Source organism: Macaca thibetana, chromosome 7, assembly GCF_024542745.1.
Source record: "Macaca thibetana thibetana isolate TM-01 chromosome 7, ASM2454274v1, whole genome shotgun sequence".
Classification (NCBI taxonomy): Eukaryota; Metazoa; Chordata; class Mammalia; order Primates; family Cercopithecidae; genus Macaca; species Macaca thibetana.
This window is the reverse complement of record NC_065584.1, coordinates 52,452,465-52,472,853: the sequence shown is the minus strand read 5'-3', so window position 1 is coordinate 52,472,853 and position 20,389 is coordinate 52,452,465. Positions and strand designations below refer to the sequence as shown.

General features: G+C 42.0%; 1 protein-coding gene across 4 annotated transcripts in view; it reads left to right on the top strand.

Annotated features, from left to right (window-relative positions):
- The first annotated feature begins 2,152 nt into the window (after positions 1-2,152).
- Positions 2,153-20,389, top strand: part of FBXO34 (F-box protein 34) — a 90,805-nt gene continuing 72,568 nt past the window's right edge. The window contains exon 1 of one of the 4 annotated variants that reach the window (XM_050798248.1): positions 2,153-2,208. Coding sequence is in view for 1 of the 4 variants with exons in the window: in XM_050798245.1 (XP_050654202.1) it covers positions 12,713-12,894 (182 nt within the window). In the remaining 3 variants the exon portion in view is untranslated. Of the gene's footprint in view, positions 2,209-11,951; positions 12,122-12,491; positions 12,574-12,625; positions 12,895-20,389 lie in introns of those variants that run through there. The other 3 variants (XM_050798249.1, XM_050798247.1, XM_050798245.1) reach the window with 3 other exon arrangements.

Genomic DNA, 20,389 nt, shown 5'->3' with positions numbered 1-20,389 from the left:
TTTTTTTTAGAAACAGGGTCTCAATCTGTCACCCAAGCTTGAGTGCAGTGGCACAATTGTAGCTCACTGCAGCTCCGAACTCCTGGGTACAAGCAATCCTCCAACCTCAGCCTCCCAAGTATCTGGGTCTATAGGCACATACCACCATGCCCAGCTAACTTTTTCTATTTTTTGTAGAGACGGGATCTCCTTATGTTGCCCAGGCTGGTCTTGAACTCCTGGGCTCAAGCAGTCCTTCCTGCTAGACCTCCCAAAGTGCTGGGATTACAGGCATAAGCGCCGGTGCTCAGCCATTACCACACATATTAGCATTTTTCAGAGTACAGAACTCTAGAGTTTTGCCAGTACTGAAAAATGTAAAAAAGAAAATGCATGCATCCATGCAAAAGCAGCCCCTGAGTAGCAAGGAATGGAGGAAAGAGTTGAGAAAGGGAGAGGATTCAGATCTACACTCCACACGCAGAGACTAGAGGGATATCATGCGCAGATCAACAGGAGTCTTCTTGGCTAGTGATGACTATAGATGTCAAGCCTATTGGAAAGAAAGTAAAAATATATAGGAGATATGGTAGGGACAGAGGCAGGAGAGAGAAAGAAATACAGAAAGCTAGAAAAGTGCAGCAATAGTAAAAGTAACAGATGGCAGAAACCACAGGAGCAATGGGGCATTAAGGAGCATAAAATCTGGGTGTGAAAATGTCAGCTCCAAGATAAGCAAACCAGAATAGATCTGAACCAGGAGGAGCAATGAGATGCTCACAACTTCAGTAATTTTCTAAGGTCGTCTTTATGCTACTTTGAAGGTACACTTTGGCTTTGCTGAGGGGAGGGACATCAAGAGAAAGGACAAAAAGACTCAACTGACTTTAGTGATACATGTAGGCATTACTGTTCAGAGTGAGTCTTGCTGAAGGCACACAAAAATACATATAGCTCAGCAGTCTTAAGAAGGGCCAAGGCATGAGTTGCTGTGAAAGGTCAGTGGGATTCTCTGTCAGTGACAGTGAACTGTAATACAGTGGCATGATCGAGCCTATATAATGGTACATTTTTAAAAAAGCCAAATTGACTGGGCACAGTGGCTCACGCCTGTAATCCCAGAAATTTTGTGAGGCAGAGGCGGGTGGATCATCAGGTCAGGAGTTCAAGACCAGCCTGGCCAAGATGGTGAAACCCCATCTTTATTAAAACTACAAAAATTAGCCAGGCGTGGTAGCAGGCATCTGTAATCCTAGCTACTTGGGAGGCTGAGGCAGGAGAATCGCTTGAACCCGGGCAGCAGAGGTTGCAGTGAGCCAAGATCATGCCGCTGCACTCCAACCTGGGTGACAGACAAAAAAAGAAAAAAAAAATGCCAACTCGCCATAAACTTTTCCAAGGAAAGTATCTGATGGCACCCCTATTCAGGTTCAATACTAATTAACAAAACAAATGCTTTTTTTTGGTAAGGAAATGTTGATATCCAAGCCCTGTGCTTTTTGAAAAGTTGTCTTTGGTATTTCAAAGTAAGACTTGGCAATAAAAGCATAGTTATGCCTGATAAGAAAATGTCAGCAAACCCTAAAACTGCAGAATAAGTTGCTGGGGTTTTTTTTGTTGTTGTTCAAATAACTCAATGCTGAGCAAAATCTATCCACAGGACCATTTTTAGCAGGCTGATGTAACTAGGTTATTTTAACCAGGCAGCTCCTCCTTTGCTGTAGCAGGTGCCTGTGAATTAGGTGTGCTAGAAGAATAAGGACAGGCTGGCTGGTCTTATGCTAATGCTGCAGGCTCCCTCAAATTAAATTTCAATGACTGGAAAATGTCATTTTCTTGAAGATTTCAAAATGTCACATGAGTGCCTACTCATTTACTTAAATAACACAGACTTATGTATTAATAGATAGACTGTTTCCCCCACTGATTTTATCAACTTCTGGTATCATTAGTTTAAGATCATTCTGGAAGCACAGCAAAGCAAAATTATTTTATCGCTGGACAACTGTAGAGCTTGTCTCCAAAGGAGGTTAGTGTCTTTCCTCCCACATTTTATTTTCTCTCCCACATATCAAATAAAAATATAAAATGTATATCAGGATATTTTCAGCTATAATATTTTTTAAAGCCCTGTACATGACTTAAATAGCAATGGAATTTATTATCTCATATAACAAGAAGTCTCAAGGATTGGTTAAAGCAGAGGTGCACTGATGTCCTCAGCCTCAGGTAACTTCCATCCTTCCTCTTTGCCATCCTCCTGTTTCTCCAGCTAACTCCTCTCATGGTTCCAGGATGACAGCCATAGTTCTAGACACCACATTGCAGACACAATGGCATCTAGCAGCAGATAAGAGACGGTTTATTGCATGTTTCTCTTTTTCTCATTGTGGGTAATTATGATTTTATTTAAGAAAGTAATGCATTTCAACAGAAAATGAATGTCTCTTTTTAGGAATGAGAGAGGATTTTTTTCAGAAGTATCTCAGCCAACTTCCCATTGCATTTTATTGGCTAGAATTACCTCACACTCCCATAAGACTATTATGTGAGTTGAATCAGTCACTGACAGGGAGATTAGGACCACACTGATTACCCTAGAGCAGGTTCTCTCAACCTTGGCACTGCTGACATTTTTGGTGGGATAACTCGTTGTCGTAGAAGCTGTTCTGTGCATTATAGGATATTGAGCAGTAGCAGCCCTGGTCTCTCCCTTCTAGATGCAGATCGTGCTTCCTCTCAAGTAGTGACAACTGGAAATGTCTCCAGACACATTGATGATGTCCTCTGGGAGGCAAAATCAATCACTCCATGAGAACCATTAGCTGAGGTCGATCATTATTCACACAATGGTTCTGGGCCCGCCTCCCCAGAAGCACAGATAGGGTAGCAGATCAGGATTCTGTTAACAAGCAAGAAAAGGGGAAATTGCTGTTCAGTCGGCAGCCAGAGGGCAGTGACTCCCACACCCCCACCATTTTCTTTCTTGCTATTTTCAACAAACAGACCAGGGGCTTATTAAAAATATAAAATATTTTAACATTAAGTTATTTGGCATTACCTAATGAATACTAGTCATTATCTAAATGCCAACTGGTTATGCAAATATCCGGTAATCAATGGGTGATCTTGGTAATTAAATCACAGATAATTTGTGTTGAAGCATCAAAATCATGACTGGCTGGTTGGCTAGGTTCTGTAGGGTTCAGAGGTTTCTACTTTTGGTCACATATTTGCAGCAATGACTTAGATTTTGCCTTTATTCAGGTCCTATTTTTAATGTACAAGTCTCTCTACTCATGTTACTTTTATTAGTCATCCACTGTAACATTTGTGGCCTGGATTAAATATTTTAGGAAAAGAAAGTATAAATATTTTTATTAATTCAACAGATATTCATTGGGTGCCTATTATGTGCCAGGTAGGAGGCACTGTAAAGGAAAACAAGGCTGAAATACTACACAGGATGGTCAGGGAAGGCTTTCCGAGGGGATGACATTTTAGCTGAGACAAGTTGGGAGAATAAAGAGAGTTGATAAAAGGAACATGTCTGATTATGCGGGGCCACAGTAAAGGGTTCTGATTTTATTCTAAGGGCGGGGAGAAGAATCAAAGGGCTTGAAGATTGTGTGTGTGTGTGTGTGTGTGTGTGTGTGTGTATGTGTGTGTGTGTGATGAGCTACTTCCCTTTGCCTGTTATATTTTTGTAGTTGAAGTGCAGCTGGGTTTAATTCCTTCTGTGCTATTATAATTAGTGGGATATGCAAACCTGCGTTCTCCTTTTGTGATTTTTTTTTGCCTTCTATTTCTTAAGGCAATGTTACTCTTTTGGCTTCTAGTCTCCTATGCACAGCTCTTCCATCTCCTGGTTCTTTAAAAGGTCCAAACCTCCAGGTTCAAGCTCCAGGGTCTATGGCTTTATCTGGATCATGTCTTTTTTAAAATTTTTATTTATTTATTTATTTTTTTGAGACAGGGTCTTGCTCTGTCACCCAGGCTGGAGTGCAATGGCGTGATCTTGGCTCACTGCAACCTCCACGTCCCAGGTTCAAGCGATTCTCCTGCCTCAGCCTCCCGAGTAGCTGGGATTATAGGCACCCACCACCACGCCGAGCTAATTTTTGTATTTTTAGTAGAGATGGGGGGGGGGTTTCACCATGTTGGCCAGGCTGATCTCGAACTACTGACCTCAAGTGATCCACCCGCCTTAACCTCCCAAAGTGCTGGGATTACAAAAGTGAGCCACCGTGCCCGGCCTGGATCATGTCTTTTAATCTGACTCCATTGGCTGTGGAGAGAACCCTGCCTGGGGAACATCCCACTTTCCTAAGGAGCAAGGTTCCCTCATTTTCTTCCCTCTCCCTTTCAAAAACTTCTTCCATCTTTCATAACTGCAAGGGTTAAATGATTCTAAATATAGATCACTGTTGTCCTTGCAGAAAATCGTTCTAGCATTTAAACATAAATTATTCTACCGTTGTAGAATCCCAAAAGCCAGATTCAAGTACCTGGTGTGCAGTCAGCCGAACACAGATACGTCAGCCTTAGGAGCAGAGAAAGCTTATTCAATTTGGCCAAAGTGTGAGGGTAGGAGAGGCAAACTGTCAAATCCAACCTGCCTTTGTGCATAACTGAGTGTTTTTATGAGAAAGGTAGCTATGTGGAAGGTGAGATCCTTAGGCCGATCAAACTTCTGAATGCCATCAAGGAGGTCTGAATGACCCGGGAACAATTTTTCTTTTAAAGAAAAACAAGTTCATTAATCTCGTGGGCAGCCCCTGAGGGTTAGGATATGAAGTTAATCAATTATTAGTGACCACCCTCTACTGAAATGACTATGTGCGAGCAATCACGCATGGGGGAAGAAAAGAACAAAGAAAAAAGGAAAACAAGTTTTAAATCAAGTTTAGTCTAAAGCTGCCTCCTTACGTATTTTAAGTTCAGCCTAAAAATTTATCCATGTGTAGTAAACTGAAACCTAACTGAATGTGCAAACAGACTAACCTACCTCTCAGTACTAAACCCCCTGGCTGGTACCAGCCTCCTGGGTTTTGGCCAGTAGGTGGCCAACTATTTCAAACTGTGCTCAAATAAGGCAAATGCTGAGCTGTATCCAATCTGGCTGTTTCTGTACCTCACTTCCGTTTCCTGTATGTCACTTTCCATTTTCTGTCCATAAATCTTATTCCACCACTTGGCTGTGCTGGAGTCTCTCTGAGCCTACTCTGACTCAGGAGGCTCCTTGAGTCGTGAATCTTTCTTTGGTCAGTTAAACTCTGTTAAATTTAACTTGTCTAAAGTTTTTCTTTTATGACAAGTAAGACAAACACCTTATGATGTGGTTGTTTTTTAAAAAAATAATATAGGCTTGGCCAGGCATGGTGGCTCACGCCTGTAATTCCAGAACTTTGGGAGGCCGATGGCGGTGAATCAGCTGAGGTCAGGAGTTTGAGACCAGCCTGGTCAACATGGTGAAACACTATCTGTACTAAAAACACAAAAATTTGCTGGGCGTGGTGGTGTATCCTTATAATCCCAGCTACTCGGAAGGTTGAGGCACGAGAATCACTTGAACCTGGAAGGCAGAGGTTGCAGCGAGCTGAGATTGTGCCACTGTACTCCAGCCTGGGCGACAAGAGCGAGACTCCATCTAAAATATATATATATATATATATATATATAAAAAATATATATATAGATTTTAAATGTAGGGACATCAGGAATGCAGATTGTTTCTTGTGCCTAGAATTCTAGTAAAAATTCAAACATTAAGGTGGGACTTGGAGACCATTGTGGCCTGTTATCTAATCTGCCCAAGTGTTAATTTTGATGAAAAGAATGTGAAGATTTCAGTCTAAGCCTTGCTTATAACTTTAGCAAGAGAAGGACTTTCTCCTTTTTTTTTCTTTTGAGACAGACTCTCACTCTGTTGCCAGGCGGGTATGTAGTGGCGTGATCTTGGCTCACTGCAACCTCCGACTCCCGGGTTCAAGCTATTCTCCCGCCTCAGCCTCCTGAGCAGCTGGGACTACAGGTGTGTGCCATCACATCTAGCTAATTTTTCTTATTTTTTTATTTTTAGTAGAGGTGGGGGGGGTCTCACCATGTTAGCCAGGATGGTCTTGATCTTTTGACCTTGTGATTCGCCTGCCTCAGCCTCCCAATTTGCTAGGATTACAGTTGTGAGCCACAGAGCCTGGCTAGAATTTGTCCTTTTTTTTTTTTTCTTTGAGATGCAGTCTCACTCTGTTGCCCAGGCTAGAATGCACTGGTGCAATCTTGGTTCACTGCAAGCTCCACCCCCCGGGTTCACGCCATTCTCCTGCCTCAGCCTCCCAAGTAGCTGGGACTACAGGCACCCACAACCACCCATGGCTCATTTTTTGTGTTTTTGGCAGAGACAGGGTTTCACCATGTTAGCCAGGATAGTCTCGATCTCCTGACTTCGTGGTCTGCCTGCCTCGGCCTCCCAAAGTGCTGTGATTACAGGCGTGAGCCACCGCGTCCGGCCGGAATTTCTCCTTTTATATGCTATCAGAAGTGAGATGTGGGCACAGTGACTCACACCTGTAATCCTGGCATGTTGGGAGACTGAGTTGGGAGGATCATGTAAGCCTGGGAGTTTGAGACCAGCCTGGGCAACACAGGGAGATCCCATCTCAACAACAACAAAAAATTAGCCAGGCACAGTGACGGGCATCTGTGGTCCAAGCTACTTATAAGGATGAGGTGGGAGGATCACTTGAACCCGGGAGGTCAAGGCTACAGTGAGCCAAGCTGGTGCCACTGCTAGCCTTAGTGACAGAGCAAAATCCTGTCTCAAAAAAAAAAAAAAAAAAGGTACCTATGGAAATTGTGTGGCTCACTGTATTGATAGTGTAGAAACCATCTTCTGAATGTTCTCAGGGCAATACCGTGGGGATAGGGGGATCTGGGACCTTGATTTGTTTCCCATCCATTTTACTAGAAGGGCTGTCCTTGCTCTACATGTCTCTTACACTCCCCATGGGAGTGCAGATCACTATAAGGCAAGTTGATCTAAGGGACTTTTTGAGACAATTAAAATTATCTTCGAAACTGTGTGTGTATATCAGGGTGTGCTTTTTTACTTCTGCCAAAAGTCTCCAAAGAGACTCTTGGTTTTTAGCTCTTATCAGATTTTCACAGGGGCACAAGATCCAAAAAGAAGGATTATAACTATGATTTCCTAGTTTTAATACTTATTCAACTTTATGTCACCATCCACATCTTAATTATAAGATATACCCATATCTGTTAGATAGTCTGCTGCCTTGGTCTTCTAATTTTTCCTGAGTTGTTCTATTCATTGTGGATAATATTTATATTCTCATGCCTGAGTAGCTCCTGCCCATCCCCCCATCATCACCAATGAGCTTCACACATGCATAAACCTGGGCATAAGCTCAGGGCTTGAAGCATGCTCCAACAGCCACATTCCAGGCATATTTTTAAGTGCAGGCTTTACCTTTGCAAAGTTGAAACTTTTAAAAGCACTTTTGCTTCTCTTTTCTTATTAGGTCTTTATAATAACACCGTCAAGTAGGTAGGGAAAGGCATTATCACGCCCAGTAGCCTAGGTTCTGCAGCAAAGATGGGTCTAGATGCAAAGTCTAATGGAGACTGCCTCTTGGTTTCCTTTCTCCAGCAGTGGGGGAAGTAAGTTTGATAAGGAGGGGCTGGGGGTGAGAGGGAGAAGATGAAATGGTGGGTGTCCTAGTCGGTTTTGTGCTACTATAACAGAACACTTGAGACTGGGTCATGTATAAAGAACAGAGATCTATTTCTTACAGTTCTGGAGGCTGGGAAGTCCAATGTCAAGGGGTTCATATCTCCTGAGGGGCTTCTTGCTACGTCATCCCACGGTATAAGGTGGAAGAGCAAGAGAACACCTGACAGAGCAAGAGATAGAGACGACCAAGCTTGCTTTTATAGTAACTCACTCTCTTGATAAGTAATCCACTCCCTTGATAATAGCATTAATCCATTCATGAGGCTGGAGCCCTCATGACCTAATTGCTTCTTAAAGGCCCCGCCTCTTAACACTGTTGCATTGAGGATTAAGTTTCTAACACATAAACTTTGGGGGACACGTTCAAACCATAGCAATGGGTGCTTTTCTTTGGAGGTTGGAGTAAGCTCATTGAGGAATAAACAGTAAGTTCCTAGTTTTTGTTTTTTGTTTTTTTCTGAGCAGAGAACAGAAATGAAACCAAGTCTATACAAGACAAGCCCCTTGTACTGAGTTTTAATTTAATATGATGTTTGCTGGCTTGAGACAACTAAGTTTTAATTACTAATGGAATAACCTAATTTATATACTATATACATTTAGAACTTTTCTGCTGCTGTGCCACCTCAGACTTGTCCTTCTTTTGGCTCTTACCAGTCCCATGGCCTCAGTGTGCCACCCCATGCTCACCTGGGGAGCACCTTCCTGAGGACCTACCACAGGGCCTGTGGGTTGATAAACTATACTGGCTCTTCTGACTTTGCTTCTAGGGGATCACTGCTATTATACAAATGGAGAAACAGAATCAAGGGAAGGTCTTGCCTAACATGGGTACACTCTCTCCTAGTTCTTTCTCCTAGACTGGGGCTATTCAAAGTGTGGTCCACTGGCCAATCTGAGACAAGAAGCGAAATTGAGATTAAGATTTTAGAAACTTTACTAGCAATTTGATGGAATAATTTTATGTCTGTGGACTTTAATAATCAATAATTCATAGACTAGGCATGGTGGCCCACTCCTGTAATCCTAGCTACTTGGGAGGTTGACAAAGGAGGATTGCTTGAGGCCATGAGTTTGAGACCACCCTGGGCAACATAGTGAGATCCCATCTCAAGAAAAAGATAAAAAAAAACCAATTAATAGTTTGGGCTTTCATTATGTTTTTTAAAATTAATTTCATTTTTATAGTGGTTTTCAGTTTTATGACATTTTACAAAACAATCAGTTCACAGTGTCCTAAATACTTAGAAACAAAGCAAAATGACAGCAAAACTAATCTAACTACAAATTGTTTGAGAAGCACTGCTCTAGAACACATGAACTCTGATGGAACTTTTGACAATGATGTGCTATTCATATGGAAACCACTGTCATTTCAGTTCAATGATATCTGCATTATGCTTTGTAGTTTCAATGTCTTTGACCCATTTGAAGCTCCTAATAACAATATAGTGACATGGTCAGGGCTCTGGAATCTTTGCTAAGTTTGACTCTATACCCTGGGCCAAACAGCTTAATGCTTTAAGCCCCACTCTCCTCTTCTGAAATAACAATAGTCCTTACCTCACAGAGGTGTTTTTCTGATTAAATGAAACAAAGTATGCAAAGTACTTAGAACAATGTCCGGATGATGCATCATAAATGTAATAACATCATAAATGTAATGTTGGATACTAACACACTGCAGTAAAGACATATATATATATATATGCATATATATGTGCATTATATATATATTTTGAGACAGGGTCTCCTTCTGTTGCCCAGGGTGGAGTGCAGTGGTGTGATCTCCGCTAACTGTAGCCTCAAGCCCCTGGGCCTGGCCAATACCATTATAAAACAGACATCATACTCATCTACTGTCATGAGAAAAGTGTACATCACTAATATGCTTGTAATTATTCATTAAACATTTAAGCAATGTTAAGTGCAATACTCTTTAGTGAATACTAGGATATAATCTTTCCCCTAGCAATTTAGAATCTAGCAGGGGCTATTAAATACACATATGGAAGATGTGTGTGGAGTAATATAGGGGCCATAAAGGAAGAGAAAAAATTAGAGGAATCAACTTTTTGATTCCTCTGATCAACAGGAATCAAGTTTGTTTGTTTGTTTTTTAGATGGAGTCTCACCCTTGTTGCCCAGGTGGGAGTGCAGTGGTGTGGTCTCAGCTCACTGCAACCTCCGCCTCCCAGGTTCAAGCAATTCTGCCTCAGCCTCCCAAGTAGCTGGGACTACAGGCGTGCACTACCACGCTGGGCTAACTTTTGTATTTTTAGTAGAGATAAGGTTTCACCATGTTGGCAAGGCTGGTCTTGATCTCCTCACCTCAAGTGATCTGCCTGCCTCGGCCTCCCAAAGTGCTGGGATTACAGGCGTGAGCCACCATGCCCAGACGGAATCAAGAGGTTTTAAGAAGGACAGTGTTTAAGATGAATCTGAAAGGATAGATTGAAGTTTTACAATTTTGAGCTAACTATGACATAAGGAACCTTCAAATGATAATGATATATTGAGCTAATATTGATCATATATTAAATCAGACATACAGTTTGATGCCAAGGTATACCATATAACACCCCTCCTTAATTTTTTTTTTCTTTTTGAGATGTGAGCCACCGTGCCTGGCCTTCCCCTCTCCAATTTTTATTAAAAATATGTGTATAGATAAAGGTCTAGATGGAGATATTAAGTGGTTATTTCTTGGTGGTGAGATTATGGGAAATATTTATATTTATTTTGCTTTTATGTTTTAATATTTAAGATTTTACACATATATTTTACAAGAGTAGTTTTATAATTGGACAAAAGCACTTTTGTTAAGGACTGGCTAAAATCAAAGTTGCTGGTTTAAGTGTAACTTGGTACAACTTTTAAAAAATAATTTGGCAGTTTGTATTAGTAACTGTGAAAGTGTTGATAGTCTTTTTCACCTAGTAATTTCACTTTTGGGTGTCTTTAAAAATCTACATTCATGAAGATGTTCTATGATTTCTTTATAATGGCAAAAAGTGAAGGAAACAATTTATGTCCAAAACTAGAGAATTAATGCAGTAAATTTTATGTCCACTTAATGTATTTTTATGCAGCTGTTAAACTGGTTATGAAGCTTATGTAGAAATATGAGAAATGCTTATAAAAGTGAAAAGAGGATGCAATATCGCATACAACTACTATTACACAGTGTAGTAAAATATATGTGATGGGGCAAAAGGTCTAAAAGAAAATACATTGTCCTCATGTTTTTCAATGTGGTTAATATTACTTTCACAATGAAAACAATAATAAGTTTAAAGGTTGGGGATCAAAAGTTCCTCACTGACCCTCTGATTTGAATGTAAAGTATTAAAAATTTATGTCCATCATTGGCCGGGCGCGGTGGCTCAAGCCTGTAATCCCAGCACTTTGGGAGGCCGAGACGGGTGGATCACGAGGTCAGCAGATCGAGACCATCCTGGCTAACACGGTGAAACCCCGTCTCTACTAAAAAATACAAAAAAAAAAAAAAAAAAAAACTAGCCAGGCGAAGTGGCGGGCGCCTGTAGTCCCAGCTACTCGGGAGGCTGAGACAGGAGAATGGCTAAACCCGGGAGGCGGAGCTTGCAGTAAGCTGAGATCCGGCCACTGCACTCCAGCCTGGGTGACAGAGCAAGACTCCGTCTCAAAAAAAAAAAAAAAAAAAAAAATTTATGTCCATCATTAACCAGTCCTTAAGCTTCTACAGACTTTAACAGTTTGGTGTCAACCTCAACGTTTATCTACTTTCTGACAGGTATCCCTGCCATGATTTGCATGGGAAAGAGAGTCAGAAGGGACCCTTCCAATTTCGTCATTTCACAAATTGAAACTTGAACCCCAGCCTTCCAAGCTAGCAGCAGAACCAAGATGGGGATCCAGGTCTACTAGGTTATCTAATAGTATCTGAGACCATTTATAGCTTCAGGTCTACCCACGAATATTCATAAACTTGACATGTCTGCTGACTGAACCCTGGCATCACTACCCTTCTGGCTGGCCTGGGGGGTTTGATTCCCCACAGTAGTGCTCAAACTTATTTTCTACCACTTGGGGGCCGCAGACGCGTCATCCAGGTCTCCCTTTTCACTTTCCCCCTTCCCGCCCCCAGTGGCCGGCAGGGGGCGCCGTGACACCCTGGTTCCGTGGCCCCTCCTCCGGCCAACCGTCGATTGGGCCGGCGCGTGACGTCACTCCGTTTTAGCCAAACAAATGGGTTTCGGGGCGAGCGTTGGGCGCCGCCGCGCCGTGCTGGGTGCTCGGTCCGCCTCAGCGGTGGGGAGCGAGCCAGGCCTCCCGCCACCGCTGCCGCCGCCGCCACTGCGTCGGGCTGGTACAGCCCCGGTCCAGGCCGTGGCCGGGGCAGGAGCGCAGGTGAGTCCGGGCCGGGGTGGGGCGTGGCGCAAGGGCCGCGCGGCTGGGGTTCGGCGGCGGCCACCGTGGCCGCTCCCCGCCCCCTCCCGCCGCCTGCCTGCGCTCCCGGGGCGCCGGGCGGGTGGGGGTGGGGGCGGGGGCGGGGGCGGGGGCGCCGCCCGCGGGTCCGGGGCAGGGACCCGGCTGCCTGCGCCTCCTCCGGGGCGGCCCTCCCCGCGCGCACGCACGGCCAGGGCGCTGAGCGCCCCCGCGGGCCACGGAGGGTCGGGCGGGTAGGGAGCCGGGTCCCGGGTCCCGGCTGAAGCCGAGGAGATCACAGATAGGCCGTGAGCGGGCACCGGACCGGCGCTCCCACCTACGGGACCCCGGGCGGTGAGGAAGTCAGCCTTTGGACTTGGGTCGCCTCGCCCCTGTCGCGCTCGGCCACTCTGCCCTTCCCTGCCCCAGCACAGGTGAGCTGGCGCTTGTCCTTAACCTTCCTCGGCGACGAGGCGGGACGGAGGCTCGGACGCCTCCCCAGCCTCTGGGCTGGCGCAAGCCGACTGCGATTCGTCCCCGGTCCGCGGTGAAGTCATAGAGCTGTGGGTCCGCATGTCTGTGACGTCAGTAGATGGGTCCTGGGATGTCACCGCAGGCCCGGGCGGGGACCTGGGCTCGCGGAAGGGCCGGGGGGACCCGCAGGGGAGAAAAAGGAAGTTGTGTTCCACGAACGCCTGGAATCGCAGTGAATTTGAATCGAAAGTTGTTCGATATCAGCATTTTGCAGTTTTAATGTAATAGTTGTCAATTTCTTTAACTTCTTGTCCAGCAAGCGTTTCGAGTACAGCTTAGTATAAGACATTTGATTTAGAAAAATTTAAGTCAAGGTAGGAGGTTTTTTGGAGGGTGTAATGTAAAAAGCCTTTTAGGAAGCTAAATTCATAGTTTGATGGTTTGTGATCAGAATTACTGAAAAAAAGAGAACCGCTTCTAGTGCTGATAAATCAGTTTGCTTTACTTTTGTTTTTTTTTTTTTAAACTGGACATCTATCTGCTTGTTAGCATTTTTTGTTAGCAAATGGCTAGGAGGAGGAAGAGTGGATCTTACATGATTTTTTTCTTTTTTTTCTGTTGTAAAGGGAGGGAGGAGTTTGAATTAATCCAACATTTGTCTTAAATAATAATTACCTGAGGAATTAATTTATCCAGGTTGTCCCTATCCTACCCTGTGCTACCATGCTACCACCCCTTGCTACCATGGTTTAGAAGTCAGCAACAAACCTTTTTCTTGCTTTCTTACTAAGACCCGGCTGTAACTTAATATAATAACATATTCCAGGACCGCTTGTCTAGATAGTTAACTAACATTTTGTCTTTAGTGCTTTTAAATATGAAATTACAGAATTAAAAAAAAATGATTTGTCAATGAATGCTGTTTTTCTTCCAAAGCTTTCAAAAGAGATCTAAACTGGAAGAGAAGCTAGTCACTTGTCGTAGTAACTGACCCTCTTCAGGTATTCCAGCATATCAGTACTTTTCATTTCCTCCTCTTTGTAGAATAATGTAAATGGAATCTAGTTCAAAAGGTAGATGGCTTAAAATTGAAGCATAGGTACAATTGGTGTCTTTAGCAGGAAGCTTGAGTAGAAGTCCTTAGTCCTTCCTCACTGACCTTGACTTGTAATGGTAGGGTTTTTTTTTTCTCTCTCTCTCTCTCAATACTTCCTGCTCCCCATTTGTCTTTTAAAGGTGATTGATAACATATTGTCTCTCTGGGTTTTACATCAACATGCAGGTGGAAGTTATGCCCATTTTCAGGCAGGAAATAAAAGCAAAAATTTACCCCTGTTAGGTACTATTGGATTTGACTGGAAGTTCACAAAACAAGGCTTTTCTGTACATCTTATTTTGATCCTCACCACAACCTTGGGAATTTGACAGCATTGTGTGCACTACTGAAAGTTGTTCTGTTTTTTTCTTCCTTCTTTTAAGAAATTAGGAATTTTATGCTGACAGTGTTGAGTGAAGTCTCTAAAGATACAATTCTGTGTACAAATTATTTTTTGTATATACAAACTTTGTATACAAAATTTTGTATAAAAGATACAAATTTGAGCCTTTGGATAACCAGAGACTTGAGAGGCACCTGAATTAATATGAAACTGCTGATATTGAGAGTTAGTCAACCTTCTCTTGAAGATGAAAGAGTCTTGGCAAGATACTATGTAATGCAACTGAAGGGGATCCAAAATGGAACTTGCATGTGTTTTTCCCAAGTGGTAGCCATTCTGGGGCCGGCTACATGGCTCTCTGTAAGTTAGGTGTACTCGTTTGTTTGTTTGTTTTTTTGAAACGGAGTCTCGCTCTGTCGCCCAGGCTGGAGTGCAGTGGCGCGATCTCGGCTCACTGCAACCTCTGCCTCCCGGGTTCAGGCGATTCTCCTGGCTCAGCCTCCCGAGTAGCTGGGACTATAGGCGCGTGCCACCATTTCCAGCTAATTTTTGTATTTAGTTTTACTGTGTTGGCCAGGCTGGTTGTGAACTCCTGACCTCGTGATCCGCACACCTCAGCCTCCCAAAGTGCTGGGATTACAGGTGTGAGCCACTGTTCCCGGCCAGGTGTACTAGTATTAATGGGAAAGGATGAAAGTCAGACTAAACCAGAAAGACCTACAGCTGATAAGGAGACACCTGCTCTTTGGCAGTGCTTTTTTCCCCTCTGTTTTGCTTAGCAATTGCGAAGTTTTACTTTTTCCTCATGGAAAATGAGTTAATAGGTGAAGAATACATGTCGTAGGGCATACTGATGTGACTGAGGAACAATGACAGATATTTAAAAAGTCAGCTAGTGAGTGTTGTTGTGCAGTTATCTAACAAGCCATAACTCGTGTGAAACATTTTTACAGTCTGTTTCTATTTTTGGCAGGATATTTTTCACCCGTGCTTTCCAGTTTTGGGTCTGGGAAGCAGCTTTTACTTCATATAGATGGTTTTATGGAAATTAATTTTGAGATTGGTTTATTATTTTAAGTCATCCACTTATGTAATTTGAAGGCACTAAATTAAACAGTCATTTGTTATGTGGCATCTTTCTGATGGATAAAAGCAAGTGTCAAGAATGAGAGTGCTGTATTGTAGAAATTCCTCAGGATATGTTTATTGGATCAATTATTTTATTAACATTTAGGATTTAAATTCTTACAAAATTTTTACTTTATTTTTTAAACTTAATTTATGTTCAGCTTAATTTGACAGTTTTTATATTCTAGTAAATTTTAATCTTGTTTTAGTATTTGTTTGGGAGAGAACGTACTTATCTTTAGAGACATCATTTAGTTTTATCTTCCAAAATTTGCAGCTGTTTAGAACCAGATACTTGAGGGAAGCTACTATGGTATGATGAATGCCTTCCTTGTTAGGTCATGTGTGACAAAGGCAAAATTCAGCAAGTGCATAATCTGCAGTCCTTTGGAAGCAACAAAAACAAAAAAGAGCAGATTAACTTGAAATGCATTTAGGTCATCTGGAAATTGAATTCCTGTCAGTTCTTATCTTTGCATAATTTATCTTCTCCCCTTTAGTTAATGCTTATGGTATTTTGAAGCTGATGACATACTGTATTTTCCAGGAGAGCATTAATACAGTGTAGTTGTTTCTTAGTGTTGGTTAAAAGAACTTATCAACCTTTCATTCCAACCTCCATCTTCTAGTTAATGCTCCACAGAAGAGGCTCTCATTAGTCCCTTTAAAAATATTCAGCTTCAGAAACCTAACATGTACATTTCCTACCCTCCATATAGTATAGTTGTAAATATGAAACTAAGTGCTATGTAAGTGTGGTTATTGCATTTTTAGGTATGGATTTCATTCATCCAGCAAACATTTTTTTGAGGATTTCTGTGCCGCATACTCAGGATCTGTGACACGGGGATGAATTGTCCTTGCTGCAAGGACCCTTAAAACAAATTAACATTGCCCTGGTGGGTCTTGGGTATGAGAGGCTAGAGTTGGGTCAAGAGGATGAACTATTGGCTGGGCGCGGTGGCTGACACCTGTAATCCCAGCACTTTGGGAGACTGAGGCGGGCGGATCACGAGGTCAGGAGATCGAGAGCATCCTGGCTAACATGGTGAAACCCCATCTCTACTAAAAAAAAAATACAAAAAATTAGTCAGGCGTGGTGGCGGGTGCCTGTAGTCCTAGCTACTTGGGAGGCTGAGGCAGGAGAATGGTGTGAACCCGGGAGTTGGAGCTTACAGTGAGCCGAGATCGCGCCACTGCATTCCAGCCTGGGTGACTGAGCGAGACTCTGTCTCAGGAAAAAAAAAAAAAAAAAAAGGATAAACTATTTATGTTATGCTAGATTGGCCAGAGGTGTTAGTTAAAGGTCAGTTTAAGGAGATATTAGAAACTCAGTTAAAAAGAATAGGGAATAGCTTATTATAGCCCAAGACAAAGGATCTAGATACCACAGATTGAGATTGTGCTAGAATGAATGGAACTTAGTGAGTTCGGGCTTCCTCAGAGGCAAGAACAAGTGCTCAAGGCCAGAACTAGTCTGTATAGGCAGTCTAAAATTAGAAGCAGAGACAACCCGAATACCTGTTCTCCTTTCGCATTTACCTTCTTTTCCTTTAAAGTCAATCCTTTTCTTTAATTGATGAACTTGGGAAATACGCAAGCCTCTCACAGCCTTCATTTCCAGTGTTTGCTTTCTTTCTGGAGGATTTTATAGTGAAACATTTCATTCATTACAGAAAAGTGGAAAGAATTGTTTGTACATTGCATACCTAAATACTCACCATCCCTATATCGTTAGTCATATTTTGCTATATTTGCTTTATTGCCTATCTATCGGTCTATCCATTCATCAATCCTTTTGTTTTTGTTGTATTTCAAAGTATACTTTACACCTAGACATTTCCCGATGCCTATTATTAAATTTGTTTACTTGTTTTTAGGCAAAACTTGTATATAGTAAAATGTACAAATCTTATAACATTCTGTTAGTTTGAACAAGTTCATACATCTGTGTAACCCATATATCCCTGTCAAAATATAGAACATTCTGTCACCACAAAAAGTTCCTTCCGGCACCTTGTAGGTTAATTTCATTAGCTGTTTAATCTCCTGCAGTCTTATTTCTACTACTTTCTTCTGAAACTACTTGTTCAAATGATCTGCTTTGTTAGAAGTACATTAGGGTAGCATTGTGATTGGTGTTCAGAGTATAAAGAAATGAAGAATATAGCCCTTGCTCTCTCTGTGATTCAATTTTTTGTTTTGTTTTGTTTTTTTGAGACAGTCTCGCTTTGTTGCCCAGGCTGAAGTACAGTGGTGCAGTTGTAGCTTACTGTAACATTGAGCTCCTGAGCTCAAGCCATCCTCCTTCCTCAGTCTCTTGAGTAGTTGGGTCTACAGGTATGTGCCACCATGCCTGGCTGCCTTTTTTTTTTTTTTTTTTTAAAGAGACTAGATATTGCCCAGTCTGGAGTGCAGTGGCTGTTCAGAGGCCTGATTATAGTGTACTGCAGCCTTGAACTTTTGGACTCAAGCGATCCTCAGCCTTCTGAGTAACTGGCATGTACCATGGGCTTAGTTTGGGTTTTAATTAGGTATCTGAAGAGAGGTAAGTAAATGTTACATGAATTCAGAGGAGGAAAGTTTCTTAGGAGTGGGTCTTGCTAAGGTCTGAGTGTTGGTGTCCCTCCAAAATTTAAATGTTGGAACTTAATCTCCAGTGTGATAGTGTTAAGAGCTGGGGCCTTTAGGAGGTGATTAAGTCATGAGTGGGATTAATGCCCTTGTAAAAGAGGCTTGAGGAGCTCTTTGTCCCTTCCATCCTGTAAGGTGCCATATCTGAGTAACAGGGCCTCACCAGACACTGAATCTGCCAGTGCACTCATCTTGGACTTCTCAGTCTCCAGAACTGTCAGCAGTAAATTTCTGTTGTATAAAAGTTACACAACGTAAGGTATTTTATAGCAGCCTGACTGAACAAGACAGGCCTTTATTTAAGGATCCAGAGAAGAATTTTTTATTTTTATTTTTTTAAAGACTGACTAGAAGCTTTTGCATAAAGGAACAGTAGCAGGCAAGGTGGTTGGGTCCAGGCTTTGGAAGGAGTTTGAGTATTATTTTGTACCCAGTGATAGTTTTTGAGGAAGGAAGTAATGTTTTTCACAGATCTTTCTGTTAAATCTTTATCCTGTTTGTCATCTTTGGTACTTAGTTGTATAGAAGACTTCGTGTTTTGAGTTCTCTCTTCTCTTAGTTCTTTGCTTATCTCTTAATTTCTCAGCTTTTCTGACGGTTCTTTCTCTTCCAGATCCAGACTCTCTAACGCTCTGTTCTTGAACCTTTATTCCTTCTTATAATCCAGCCCTTACCTTTTGGGTAATTATAACTTCTCAGTTATAATTCTATCCAAGTCATGCCTACATTTTTATTCATAAACTGTTAACTCTTGTTGGGTTTTTGACTACTAAGAAGATGCTTCTTTTGTATATCCCTTTTTACTTTGACTTATTCAGGATCATGTAGCAAGAGCATTTGCTTTAAGCAGTTATAGCAAACAGGATTTATTGAGAGAAAGAGATTGTAAACTTTGAGTGGGCTGCATGAACAGATTAGTCTGAACTTCTAGAAACAAACCCCTGAATGACACTGCAGAGCTTGCCTGCCAAGGGGGCTACTGCCACCACACGACTGAGAACCATGTTGTTGAATCAGAAAGCTGCCATCAGAACTTTAACTTCCTTGGGTAGGACTGTACTTTCTGTTCTCTGTGTCTTATGCGGTATGTCTGCTTGCCCATACTTAGGTCATATGTGAAACCTTAGCATTGCCTATATATAAAACAGGAAGTGCATGTGAGAGCTTGATTGGAGTGTTGAGTCTGAAGTACATTCAGTTTGTGAGGAACTGAACTCATTTTCCCCAGATTGCCTCATTGTGACAAAGTTAAGCCTTTTCTAAGTTTTCTTTTTCAGTCCAAAGGCATGGGTATTGTTCTAGTTTTTGGAGGTAGAAACTATTGAAAACTGTATCATTTAGATTTTTTAATGCTGATATAACAGAAAACCAACTCAAACTCACTGGCTCACAATATTAAAAGTTCCAAAGGTGAAGCTTGATTCGGTTACACTTATGTGATCAGACTTCATCTTTCTCTTCCTTTATTTAATGAGCTCAGCTTCCGTGGTTTTGTCCCTTTGTATTCACGTTTGTTGCAGCTCAAGCGCTACATCCTCATGCTGTCAAGTCCAGAGGAAAATATATAGGACTACTGTACAAAGAAAACTAGTTACATTAAAATATAGTTATAAAAGTATTTTTAAAAATTGTTGGTAATATCTGTTTCTTTTTTTTGAGACAGGTTCTTGATCTGTTGCCTAAGCTGGAGTACAGTGGTGCTAACACGGCTCACTGCAGCCTCAACCTTGTAGGCTCAAGTAATCTTCTCAGCCTTCTAAGTAGCTGGGACCACAGGTGCACACCACAACACCCAGCTAACTTTTAAGTTTTTTTGTAGAGATGAGGTCTCGCCATGTTGCCCAGGCTGGTCTCAAGTTCTTGGGCTCAAGCCATCCTCCTGCCTTGGCCTCCCAAAATGCCAGGATTATAGGCATGAGCCACCATGTTCACACTGTTTCTTTATAAAAAGATTCAGTGAAGGCCAGGCGTGGTGGCTCACGCCTGTAATCCCAGCACTTTAGGAGGCTGAGGCAGGTGGATCATGAGGTCAGGAGACCAGCGTGGCCAAGGTGGTGAAACCTCATCTACTAAAAATACAAAAATTAGCTGGGCATGGTGGTGAGTGCCTGTGATCCCAGCTACTTGGGAGGCTGAGGCAGAGAATTGCTTGAACCTGGGAGATGGAGGTTGCAGTGAGCCGAGGTTGTGCCATTGCACTCCAGCCTGGGTGACCGTCAAAAAAAAAAAAAAAAAAATATATATATATATATATATATGTGTGTATATATATATAAATACATATAAATATATGTATATTTGTATATACATATATATATAATATGTATATATTTAGTGGGGTCTAATAATTTCCAAGTGGTGATGAGTATTATCACTATTTGGAGGTATCTGCAACCAAAGATCATGTGATAGGAAAATAAATATCTGTGATTTCTACTGGTGACAAAATGAACAGATATTGCTAATATGATACTATTGTGATGTGTTGGCCGAATTCACAGTAAAAGGAAATGCTAAATTTCAGTTGGAGGTTAAAGATGTAACTTGTTTTTCTCATCTGAGTTTAAAGACACCC